The 13507-nt window shown below is 32.4% G+C and overlaps 1 protein-coding gene across 1 annotated transcript; it reads left to right on the top strand.

The window, feature by feature from the left end:
* Positions 1 to 9227: 9227 nt before the first annotated feature.
* On the top strand, positions 9228 to 13312 carry LOC107820270 (ammonium transporter 2). Its single transcript, XM_016646530.2, has 4 exons — positions 9228 to 9942; positions 10728 to 11013; positions 11551 to 11654; positions 12589 to 13312. The coding sequence occupies exons 1-4, from the start codon at positions 9301 to 9303 to the stop codon at positions 13024 to 13026; spliced, it is 1470 nt and encodes a 489-aa protein (XP_016502016.1). The 5' UTR covers positions 9228 to 9300; the 3' UTR covers positions 13027 to 13312.
* The last annotated feature ends 195 nt before the right edge of the window (positions 13313 to 13507 follow it).

The following is a 13507-nucleotide window of genomic DNA, read 5'->3' on the forward strand; positions in this document are numbered from 1 at the left end:
GATTCCAATTTTTTTTTCCTCTTTTTTTAATTGTGGGAAAAAAAATATGTGTGTTTGAGATGGTGTACATCTATGTATATCACCATGTATACCTATGTGTATATTATATTATATATCATGATATACATTATTGGAATTGGTACTATAAGGTTAAATCGTTCAATTTGATTTTAAGAGGGCGAAATTCATTCCGAATAAACTTACTTCAATTTTGTTCGTGATCTAAGAAGGAAAATAAATTTTTGATATAACATGTTTAGAGCAAGCTGTGAGAGTAAATAATTTTTTGATATACAAAGAAGAAAAATAAATTCTTGATATACACAAGGAAGGAAAACAAATTTGTGATATCCATTTTGGTATACACATATTCGATGTGTTATACACTACGGTATATAAATAATATAATTATTTTTATGTGATATATATACATTGATATAGAGACAACAATAAATTTTAAACAACAATATTTATAATTTTATATTTTAGATAAACAAAGAATGAAAATAAAATTTTATATACATTTTGATATACACAAAGAAATAAAAATAAAGTGTGGTATATACCTTTTTATTGTGATATACATTTATTGGCTACTTGGTGCCAATATTTAAAAGTAGGGTTTTTTTCTGCTAATTATGTGAGTATGTTGTCATACCATGCCAAAAACCACTTTTCTTTGTATCCGGACCGGAGAATTCGAAAAGGGATTTTTACCTTCCTATACTACATATGAAACTTTATTACCCTCCCTAATCAAGTTTTGTTTAATTACATGGCCATATATAATTTACCAATTATATACAAATTAGTTTTAAATGAGTATCCCTTTAAATTAGGAATTGAATAAGGATTCGGTTATTTCTCATCCTTGTTCTCTGTTTCTCCGGCGCTCTCTCTCTCCGTCTCTCTCTCATACGCTCTCTCTCTCCGTCTCTCTCTATCTCTCATTCTCTGTTATTTTCTCAATTTTTCTTCCTCTGATGTTCTCTACTTTTTATCCTTTCATGTTGTATATATTTTTAATAGAATTCATCAATGAATTTCAATCGTTTTACTATAAAGTTTTAACTTATCAATTTTCTTTCATGTGTGCATAATTGGTGTTCAAATTGAAATTGCCAATCAATAAATTTTGAAGGTGTTTGACTCTCCACCATTGACAGCCATTAAAAAGCTTTGAAGCTTTAAAATCGAATTTGGGTTTTCGAAAAATCATTATTTGTTTGGATTGGGTGTTGTTGCAAATAATTAAAATTATTGTTTGGAGTTTATACCTCAATTTTGAGGGTGTTTGGTGAAGATTAGACTTGATTTTGGCTGAATTTCAGATTGAAACTCGAAGAAGAAGAAGAAGAAGAAGAAGAAGAACACGCGACATACAATATTCTTACGAAATTGTAGTAAATTATATTATAATTGTATGTAAATTATATTCTGTTACAGTTATGTATTATCTAAGGCAATTTCTTGTAAATTATATATATATATATATATATATATATATATATATATATATATATATATATATATTTATTTGAATGTTGTATGAAAGTTGAAAAATAGTTGTATAATGTATGAATTGTTGTATAAAATTTGTATTTATATTATCAATACTATATTTTTACATAAATTTATTAATATGTATCAAAATTGTATTAAGAGAGTAAGTTTTGATTGGAATTTTAGAGAGGAAGAAGCACACACCACATACAAAATATATACAAATCAGATACAAAATATACAAAAGATATATTGTATAAAATTTGCATGAAAATTATATTTAAATTGTATGATATTGTAGTTGTATTCAACTGGGTAAGAAGGATGTATAAAAGTTGTAGATAAGTTGCATATTGCATAATTAGTTATATGAAACTTATTTTTATTATGTATGTTGTTGTAGATATTTCAAATTTTGTATTAAATTTGTATGAAATTTATTTTTAATTTATATGATGTTGTACCATGCATTATTCTTTTCTTAAAATAGGTAATTATGACAAAGAGAGAGAAGAGTATAATGTATTCAACAGCTTCTCAATTTGCAGCTTTTTCTTGTCAAGGTTGTTGAAGTTAATACTACTTCTCATTCTTTAGCACAATTAAGATCTCATCAGCTGCCGCAATTACAATGTTGAAGGGTTGTTCTCCACACAAAAGATACTGAATTATAGAAAGCATGGTTTTATAAGCAGTCCTAGTTCCCTTTGTTTTTGGTTGGTAAACTCCCCATCCTTCCTTTGTTTCCAAAGTAAGAACACTTTTTTCATGAATCCTCCGTCTCTTCTCAGTGGGCTCAGAGACAAATGGATATTTTCGTTCCTTCTTCTGAATTTTCTTGGGAGGCTTGCTCCTATAAACTCGATCCCCATAAGTTTTGGGGGCAATTCTTCCATATAGAGACTCTGCTTCACTAGAGGTTGAATTGTCCAATATGTAATTGTAGGTTTTCATTGGCTTGGTGGTTAACACCAGGAATAAGGTTATGTACGATTTCCTCTTCATTTTGCTATTTTTCGACTTTTAGTATCTTTATTAGAATATATTGTGCAAATGTTATAGGGTTCAGGGGTTGTTTTGTGTCAGTGTCATTTTATTTGGTAATTGGCTTTATTAGTGCAGTTTCTCTATATTAATTTCAATACTCCTGTGCTACATAATTATAAAGTTGAATTTGTTCTTATTGTTAATTATAATACTCTTGTGCTTCATTATCATGGAGTTGATTTATTCGTATTATTTGTTGTAATTTCAATTACAGATTGGGCTAAATTTGCTGCTTACTATTTATGTCTGAATAAGGGCCTAGAAGTGGAAATTTCTTTGAGATGACTACTCCAACGGGTTCAGGAAACATAAAGCTTAGGAAGAAACTAAAACGGGAGCTGTTATTGCCACCATCAGTTACTCAAACGTGGCGTGATGACCCAAAATATTATCTTTAAATTTAATAATTAATTATGTGATCTAAGAACTATTTACCATTACTCGACTTACGTGCGCAGCCCGTAAAATTTTTCGGAAAATTTTCAGGTAAAAAATGGATTAAAATATGAATTAGATGTTTAAAACACAACTGAGTTGACTTTGTTCAATACTTTGAGAAAACGGACTCGTATCAGTATTTTGACAGTTCTGGTAGGTCCATATCGTGAATTGCGACTTGGGCGTATGCCCGAAATCAAATTCCGAGGTCCCTAGCCGAAGATATGGAATTTTGATGAAAAATTTAAAGTTTAAGTTCAAATGGTGACCGGATATCGAATTATGTGCAAACGACCCCGGAATAGAATTTTGATGATTCCAACAGCTCCGTATGGTAATTTTGGACTGAAGAGCGTGATCAAAATTTTATTTGAAAGTCCGTAGTGAAATTAGGCTTGAAATGGCTAAAATAGGAATTTAAAGTTTGGAAGTTTGATCGGAGAGTTGACTTTTTGATATTGGGGTCGAAATTCGATTCTAAAAATTTTTATAGCTTTGTTTTGTCATTTATGACTTGCGTGCAAAATTTGAGGTCAATTGGACTGGATTTGATAGGTTCCGGTGTTGTTTGTAGAAATTGAAAGTTTCAAAGTTCATTAGGCTTGAATCTATGTGTAATTCGTGATTTTAGCGTTGTTTGATGTGATTTTAGGTTTCAAATAAGTTCGTATGATATTTTAGGACTTGCTGGTATATTGGGTTGAGGTCTCGAGGGCCTCGGGTGAGTTTCGGATGGTTAACGGATCAAAAACGGTACTTAAATAGCTGCTGCAATTTTCTGTTGAAAATGCTGTCAAAATCGAACTTCCTGAGGATCAAAGGCAGGCTCGAGATCCATGATCGATGGCAGGCTCGAGAGCCATGATCGAAGGCCACTGATCGAAGGCCCAGGATCGAGAGTTATGACCAAGGTCAGTGATCGAAGGCCATAAAGATCGAAGCCATGATCGATAGCCAGGATTGATGGCTGTGATCGAGCCCCAGGGTCGAGGGCTATAATCGAAGCTATGATCGAAGGCCATGACCGAGGTCCATGATCGAGGACCATGATCGGACTCCCCATGATCGGACTCCCATGATCGAGGTCCAGGATCGGACCCCACGATCGAGGTCAGCCTGGTCAGATCCGTAAGTTATAAAAACAGGGGGGCTTTGTCCCATTCGCCATTTTTAACAACTTGGAGCTTGAGCAGATGCGCTTTTTGATATATCTTCAAGGAAAAAAATTGGGGTAAGTGTTCTTAACTCAATCTTGGTTAGATTACCCGAATCCATCACTGTTTTTAACATTTAATTGGTGATTTAAGTTGGAAAAATTTGAAAACCCTCTTGGATAGATTTGTGGATGTGAGGGTCGAATCGTTATTGGAATTTAGTCATTTTGATATGGTTAGACTTGTGGTTGAATGGACGTTCATATTTCGTAACTTTTGCCGGATTCCGAGATGTGGGCCCCACTGGCCATTTTTGAATTAATTTTAGATTTTTAAATGAAAAATGTAGTATTTTCTTATAGAATTAATTCTATAATTTTTGTTGACTGTATCGAATTAATTATGACTAAATACGAGTCGATCAGAGTCGAAAAATCGAGGAAAAAGCATAATACTTGACTAAATTGGAGCAAGTCGAGGTAAGTGACTTGTCTAACCTTGTGTGGGGGAAATTTTCCCTATAATTGATATTAATGTGATTATTGAAATATGTTGAAAGTGGTGTACACGAGGTGACGAGTGTGTACACGGGCTAAATGTGACAGATTATATTTTTAAATTGTGTAGATCATTGTTGCGCATTTATTAAATTATTTTATCTTGTTATATTCTTCATCATTGATATGTGATATATATTTTTAATTTGTTTGCCTTTTTTCTGCTAATTGTTTTACCTGTTTAATTGAAACTTGGTTTCTTTTATACTGTGCATTATTTGAAGGTTGATTTTCTTTAAATTAAATATTATTAATATGAAGTATTTGACATTTTTAAATTTTATATTGAAGCAACGTATTAAAAATTTAAAATATTATTTTCCTGAATTATTTATTCTTGAATATTTTCGTAAGATTTTTTTGGATTATTCTGGCATGAGCCGTGAGCTCTTTATTATTGAAAAATATTGTTGTTGATTTTTTTGTGGAAAATTAAAATATTGGGCACTTGAGGTGCAAATTGTGATATATTGTGATATTGATACGCATGCGGTAGTATAAGGTCTGGGTATTGAAACGCATGCGGTGAGATAAGGGTGGCTTGATACGCGTGGCTAGTAGGGGTGACTACTAAAAGTCATGCGGTGTGATAAGGGTGGCTAAAACGCGGGATGCTATTTCGGGAAAAATATTTTCTTTAAATAAATTGTGAAGGCTCTCGCGGTGATATAAGAAAATGAGATATTGTGAAATTATTTATAATTTGGGACTACGAGGCGGTACCTCGGTAGTGCCCTTGTTGATATTGATTTATGGCCATAGTTCCTTTCGATTAATTGTTGTGATTTTCATAAAGTTGAAGGAAATTCTGTTTTGATTCCACGAGATATTATTTGTAATTATTTGGTGTCATTAAATATGACATACTATTTGATTCATTTCCAATGTCATTCTATTTTACTACATTGATAAACATTTTACCATGCCATTATTATATTCCAGTAGGGCCTCACCTGACCTCGTCACTACTCTACTGAGGTTAGGCTTGGCACTTAGTAGGTACCGCTGTGGTGTACTCATACTACGCTTCTGCACATCTTTTTGTGCAGATCCATGTACATTTTACCAGCCTAGACGTCAGTGAGTTACCTGCGCACAGAGACTTCGAGGTATATCTGTCAGCGTCCGCAGACTCTGGAGTCCCCTTCTATCATTTTATGTTGCTTCCTTATATTTTTTTTAGACCTTGACATATAGAGACATTGAGAATAAATACTTAGAAACTTGTGATTTATTTCTACCGGGTTTTGGGAGTTGAAATTGTTTGAATTGTAGTTTATTTATTTCAGATATTTATTATTATTCCGCATTGATAGGCTTACCTAGTATTAGAGACTAGGTGCCATCATGACATCCTACGGAGGGAAATTGGGGTCGTGACACGTGGTTAACACCATTATTCCCTCCAGTTATGCTTTTTTCCAAGCAAAGAATCTCCTAATTTAAGTCACTAATAATGGATTGTATATAATTTGTGAGTAATCCTTGTTTAGGATGGGTAATATACAAAATTAGAACAATTTTAATAAATAAGTTTCAAATATTGTATAGTAAGGAAAAAATCTCACTCGAAAATTCTATAATCTACCAATCAAATAACGCAACACCAAAATATCCATCAGCACGATTAAATACAAACTATTCACAAATAAATGTTATTTTACGGTTTAAGTAAGTTAAATGTTTATTTCTTTTGCAGTGATTTTAGGTTTTAGATTTTAGATTTTAGGTTTAGTGTTACATTACAATTTGTTTTAAGTTTAATTAGCTTTTTTAGTTGACATGGAAAATTCAGAAGAATATTATATATCGAGACCATTCCAATAATTTTATTAACAACCAATCAAACAATACGTACCACCAAAACATACAGCACCTCGAATCACAAACCATTCAATGATCATCCCCACTCCAATCAAACCATTCAATAGTCATTATTTGTCGTTTTGATTATTCATTAATTACCAACACCTAGAAGAGAAGAAGCTAGAAGAGAAGACCAGCTACATTTAGGTGATTTGTTTAGTCCTATATTTGTGAAAATGAGTCGAGCACAATAATATACATGTCGTGCTTAGATACGCCTCTTATCTATTATGTCGGCTCAAAATTTATAATTTACAAAATTTACACTAAGATATTAAATTAAAGAGGACTAGGTACCTAATGCGGAGAAAATTAAATGCATATAAAAAGCAAAGTAAAACTGAAGAAGAAAACTTTTCAAACATATTGAGTACTATATTCTACCAAAGTCACATACCACTTTTATTTTTTTTACTCTCTCTGTTCCAATTTATTTCAATTTATGTGAATCTGTTTGATTGAGCACGTAGTTTAAAAAAAAATAATTTTTTTAGAATTTGTGATACTAAACAATTCAAAAAGGGCCTAGAATATTTGTGTGGTTATAAAAACTTTTCATTAAGGGTAGAATTGTAAGTTTAAGCAAAATTATTTTCAAATTTAGAAAGAGATCATTCTTTTTGGAACAGACCAAAAAAAAATAGGTTCAAAAACGGAAGTAGTACGATAATAACTTTTCTCTTTTTCTGTTGTCTCAAAATAAAAGATAATCGTATGGCCTCATGTTTTCCCTATCTAATGCTCTATTTTAATGATTATATAATTATATAATTAGAAAGCAAGAATTATTATTATTTCAAACTGAGAAAAGTTTACGCAAGTCAGTATCGATTACTCAATCGTTGGCAAAGGATAACTAGTAGGAATGTTCCTTAAAAGAATAGTCAAAGCAAATGTACAAAATTTGACTTCTCAAATTGAAGCTTCCTCATCACTTTCATTCTTCCGATTCCACACCTGTCTGCGTAGCAGTGAGGGTCCACGACTACTTCATCACTCTTTCTCACCAATTTCTAAACTTATTCTAGCAGTTGTGCATATATATATATATATATATATATATATATATATATATATATATATATATATATATATATATATATATATATTTTAAGAAAATGTGTTTGTCCATAAAATTTTGTAAGTTTTGAATTTTTTTAAAATTTTGTAAGTTTTGAATTTTTTTTTGAAAATTCAAAATTTTCAAAATAGGTTTTTTTCTCACTCACAAATTACAATATTTTTTCAAGTGAAATGTATGTCCAAATATAATTTCAAATTTCAAATACTATTTTTCAACTTAACTTCAAATACTACGTTTTTTCCTTCAAAAATTATAATTTTTATGTCCAAAACGCCTACTTATTCTCAGAGGCGGAGGCACAAGCCGGCTTACGGGTTCAACTGAACCCAATAATTTTTGCTCAAACAGTATATTTGGTGTCTTGAATTTATAAAATATGTATAAATATTAAATCTAGAACCCAGTCATTAATACTTGAAATTGTGATCCTAAAATGCAGAACTCATAAGGTTAAAATTCTGTTCCGCCTCTACTTATTCTATTACTTACCTAGAACTTTTCTATATTCTCATATGCACCGGCAGTGTAAACAATTTTTCATCTATTATTTATATATGCAACTTAACTTGCTAAAACAAGCTGTTATTTTATTGCAAGTTACCATATTGAATTGCTTTGAAGAGAAATATGGTAACTTTAGCCAACTTAATTTGATAATAATGTAAGAAATTTATACGCTATTATTGTATAGAACTTCAATTATATTCGGGGTTTGCTCGTGGGTCAAACGACTACGTCCTCACACTTTCGCACCAAATTTTGTACTTACTCTAGTAACTTACCTACCATTTTGTTTACGTCCTAAAGAATTGGAATTATATACACTAATAGTTTAAAATATTTTATACGTTTAATAGGTCAAAAAGTTTGTTTACTATTTTTCAGATTATCGTATATATCGACTTGATGTAAGAAATTAGTACTCCCCCGTTTCTATTTATGTGTAAGAAAGATTTTTTTTTTTGAAACTTTATAGTATGAAACAAATAATAGATATTTATGTAGTTATAAAATAACCTCGTTAAGTATAAAATTGGAAGTTTAAGATAAAATTAATTTAAATATAAAAATATATCCTTTTTTTGATCATGAACCGAAAAGAATATACCACATAAATTAAGAGTATATGTTATTGTAAAACAATGTAATTAACCTGGTGATTAAAAAACTTATAAACAACGAGTGTCCAAAATTAAGAGGATGTTTGGCCAAACTTCTAAAATCAACTTATTTTGAGAAGTATTTTTTATCAAAAACTTTTTTCTCATATGTGAGAAGCAGTTTGTGTTTGACTAACTAATTTAAAAAATACTTTTGAACATCAATTAGTGTTTGACAAATCTTTTAAAAAGTATTTCTAAGTGTATTTTCCTCGAAAGTGCTTTTTAAAAAGTGCTTTTGAAAGAAGCTATTACTTTTTCCGCTTCTCTAAAACTGTTTCTTCTTTTATTCAAAACTTTTTTTTTTTTCTTCCAAAAGTTTGGCCAAATATTAAAACATAAAAAAAAAAAAAAAAAAAAATGTTTTGGCCTTGAAAGAAATCTGGCTATTAGTCAACTCTAGTTTCTCCACTTAACAACACATTGATATAAAACAGAAGAAAAGACATAATTTGATGAAGAATTATTGAGGCCTCTCTGAAACAAAAGCCATGTCCATACCAGGAGCATATCAAACAGACTTACCTGCAGTACCGCCATGGCTAAACAAAGGCGACAACGCATGGCAAATGACCGCCGCGACCCTCGTCGGCCTTCAAAGTATGCCCGGACTCGTCATCCTCTACGCTAGCATAGTAAAGAAAAAATGGGCAGTTAACTCTGCTTTCATGGCTCTTTACGCTTTTGCAGCAGTTCTCATCTGTTGGGTTTTAGTTGGCTATCGTATCGCCTTTGGCGATAAGCTTTTACCCTTTTGGGCAAAAGGGGCTCCAGCTTTAGGCCAAAAGTACTTAATCGGACGTGCAAGAGTACCTGAGACAACACACTATTATAGCAATGGGAATATTGAATCTCCTATGCTTGAACCTTTTTATCCTATGGCTGCACATGTTTATTTTCATTTCACTTTTGCTGCAATTACGATGATTTTATTAGCTGGTTCTGTTCTTGGTCGTATGAATATTAAAGCTTGGATGGCTTTTGTTCCTCTTTGGCTTATTTTTTGTTATACGGTTGGAGCTTTTAGCCTTTGGGGTGGTGGTTTTCTTTATCACTGGGGTGTTATTGATTATTCTGGTGGCTATGTTATTCATCTCTCTGCTGGAATTTCTGGATTCACTGCTGCTTATTGGGTAATACAGCCTTCTAATACCATATTTTTTTTCTCTTTTCTCTCCTTGATTCCTTCTATATAACTCTGTTTTACTATGTTATGACACATGATTGGCCGAGTATCCAAAATTTAAAAGTCAAAATTTTTCCTAGTTAGAGTGATCAGTTTATTAGGAGTGGGTATGATTTAGAGGTTGATTCACAATTTAAATTTGATGAATTTGCACTATCTTTTACTACTAATTAAACTCATTACATTTTGATAATAATATGTTCAATTTTTTTTATGTAAGAATTTTAGTGACTTTTTACATATATATATATATATATATATATATATATCCGAAAAGTGCTTCAGTTCAGCCTGTTGATCTCATGCTCCATCCAATTTTAAAAAAAATTGTATATAAGTATACATGGTTCGAACTGAAAGTAATTGATTATGTTCAACTCGAAATCGACTCCTCCTCTTATTCTTGTTTCCTATATATGTTTCTCCAACATTTATATATGTGGAAGAATAGAGTCTTATAGACTTTTGAAGTTCCAAAATTTACCAATTAGTGTTATTGTTCTTTCTTGCCATTACTCACTCTTTAATCGCATTTCCAACCGAATGCCTATCGGAAACAGTATCTCTTCCCTTTCAAGGTAAAGGTAAGATTGCGCATATCTTACCCTTCCCAGACCCCACTGTGCGAAATCACTGGATTTGTTGTTGTTGTTGTTGATGTTTGTTTGTTATTGTTCTTTCTTAATCTTCTATTAGTTATCTTACTCAATTGGTTGGATATATTGATCTCAGGTTGGGCCAAGATTGAAGAGTGATAGGGAAAGGTTTCCACCAAACAATGTGTTGCTTATGCTTGCAGGAGCAGGGCTACTTTGGATGGGTTGGTCAGGTTTCAATGGAGGAGCACCTAATGCTGCAAATGTAACTGCTCCTTTGGCTGTTTTAAACACAAATATTTCAGCAGCTACTAGTCTTCTTGTTTGGACAACCCTTGATGTTTTTTACTTCGGCAAACCATCGGTCATTGGAGCTGTTCAAGGAATGATGACTGGCCTTGCCTGTGTAACTCCTGGAGCAGGTAATTTCAATTCTTTATGATGCTAAAAAAAAAAGACGAGTTCAAGTTCTATATACTAACTGGCCGTATTTAGCTCGTAAACACTAGTCAGGAGACTCACGAATTTCTCCTGGCGGAAGCGGATCGTCTGTAGCAACCACGACACGAATTAGTGGTCGCTGGGAATCATCACAAGACAAATGAAATCCCTTGTTTCCACAACCTACCAATCTCTTCGATGAATACAAAGAATATATAATCTTAGCCGTCTTTAGTCTAGTGAAAAACGTCCATTTTCAACACCCATAGTGATGCTTATATATGCTCGTACTAGGATTTTAGAAGGTGCAGTAGCTAATGGGTTAACAAACTAATTAGCACCTCTTATGGGTGGACCCGACCTAATAACAATTTTCCAACACTAACAATATAAATGATATTTACACCCCATAATGTCAGGTAATTAAAGCTACATCTCTATGATTAGATTAATTGATATCCTGATAAAAACATAACTAAGCTATTATAATATGTTCTTATTATTGCTTGTTGATGTAGGAGTGGTACAAGCTTGGGCAGCCATAGTAATGGGAATGCTTTCAGGTAGCATTCCATGGTTTTCCATGATGATCCTCCACAAAAAGTCTGCTTTTCTACAGAAGGTACTATATATTGTACTTTAGTATTCCATTCTAAAGACTTATCCTAGAAAAAAATATAATAAAGAATTTAATATTTCATTCTAATGACTTGTCCTAGAAAAAAATAAAATAAAGACTTGACTTAGAGTTGGTAATTGTATTCATATATGGTTGTTGAAATTGAATAGTCTTATGTCAAAATAAGTTGCTATATCCAACTTTCCCCTGTCCCTACGACTCTTACCATGTCATACTCGAATGAAGGAGAAAAGTAGGTCAGCACTAATTAAGTACTTCACGTGTGAACAAGGCGGAGTCAGCATTAGCTACAAGTTCAGCTTGAACCAATAGCTTTAGCTCATATACTTTATTTGTGTTAAAGAAGTTTATTGAATATGGATAAATAGTCTATTTAGAACCTAATAAGTATTATGGTCTAAAATCCAAAAACTAAAAATCCTAACTCAGCCTCTATGGACAACTTTTTATTTTATTTTATTAGGTACACAAGCAAAATCTATAGTATAACAACACCCATCATACTCCACTCCGTTTACTTGCTGGTCCAATACTTTAAGTCTATTGTGACCATTGGAAGATATTTGTTCACACCGGATATTTAGGTCAAATCATATTAATTTATCATGTTTAAATGATAAATCAAGTAAAAAAACATGTTAATTAGTCATAGTTTAATGATAAAAGTTTATGCGCAGACACATGTGAAATAGGATTTAGCTTTTACACAGTACAATATAAAGAAATTTTACCCAATTAGTGTATCTTAAACGGTTGTTGACCGTCTTATTTTACTAGTTGCTAATCCCACTTGTTATAGACGATTACCAAATAGTTATTTTTTAAATCATAACATGATAGTATACAAATTCTTTTACGCAGCAAGTGTAGCAGATTGTGTATCTGTGTTGATAATTTCGTTGTTGTATAACAACAGGTGGATGATACACTGGCTGTGTTTCACACACACGCTGTAGCAGGACTTTTAGGCGGTTTATTAACTGGTCTTCTAGCAGAACCAACTCTTTGTAGTATTATTCTTCCAGTGAGCAACACAAGGGGTGCATTTTATGGTGGAAATGGTGGAATGCTTTTCCTTAAGCAAATAGTTGCAGCTCTCTTTATCATTGGTTGGAACATAGTTGCAACGACAATAATTCTGCTCGCGATAAGGTTGTTCATCCCGTTAAGAATGTCAGATGAGCAGCTAATGATTGGGGACGACGCGGTACATGGAGAAGAAGCCTATGCCCTTTGGGGCGATGGCGAGAAATATGATCCCACAAGACATGGTTGGCATGGCTCAGATTCTCCACAAGAAACAATACCAACTGGTTTTGTCAATGGAGCGCGAGGAGTAACAATTAATTTATAATTAACATGTTACATCGATTGACAAGGACTTCAAGACTTTAGTTCATACATTTCTCCATTGGCATTTCATTTGGCGCCCTGAGACACATACGTCTAATGGTTTACGCATTACAGGATTAGATTTGTATATTTTATATTTTATAAGGTGCATATGGAAATTAGTGGAATTTTAGAGAAGGCATCTGGTTGTGAGTAAAAGTGAGTGCAAGATATCCTGTAAATATCCTTGAAATCCCCTCAGTTTGTACACTATTCCTTTTTATAGGATATTTCATGATTTGCGGTTCTGTAATATTCCCATTCCCTTAGGCCTTAGCTATTATTATCATTCCTTTTTTTTCCTCCTAAATTCTCAATCATCACATTTAGAAGGGGCCGAAGTTCTGAGACTTTGATCTGAGTAGCTTTGGTACTTCATTTCTTCAATAACAAAACTTTAAGAAAGTGTTATTGGTTAACCTTTCTATTTAACCAGCTAGCTA

The sequence above is a fragment of the Nicotiana tabacum genome, chromosome 24 (assembly GCF_000715075.1).
Source record: "Nicotiana tabacum cultivar K326 chromosome 24, ASM71507v2, whole genome shotgun sequence".
In the NCBI taxonomy this organism is placed as follows: Eukaryota; Viridiplantae; Streptophyta; class Magnoliopsida; order Solanales; family Solanaceae; genus Nicotiana; species Nicotiana tabacum.

What these genes read in the sequence shown, in the direction of transcription:
- LOC107820270 (XM_016646530.2), top strand. Translation starts at nt 9,301, where the DNA reads ATGTCCATACCAGGAGCATATCAAACAGACTTACCTGCAGTACCGCCA. An exon ending in GATTCACTGCTGCTTATTGG is followed by an intron (nt 9,943 to 10,727) that starts GTAATACAGCCT and finishes TATTGATCTCAG; the next exon opens with GTTGGGCCAAGATTGAAGAG. An exon ending in AGTCTGCTTTTCTACAGAAG is followed by an intron (nt 11,655 to 12,588) that starts GTACTATATATT and finishes GTATAACAACAG; the next exon opens with GTGGATGATACACTGGCTGT.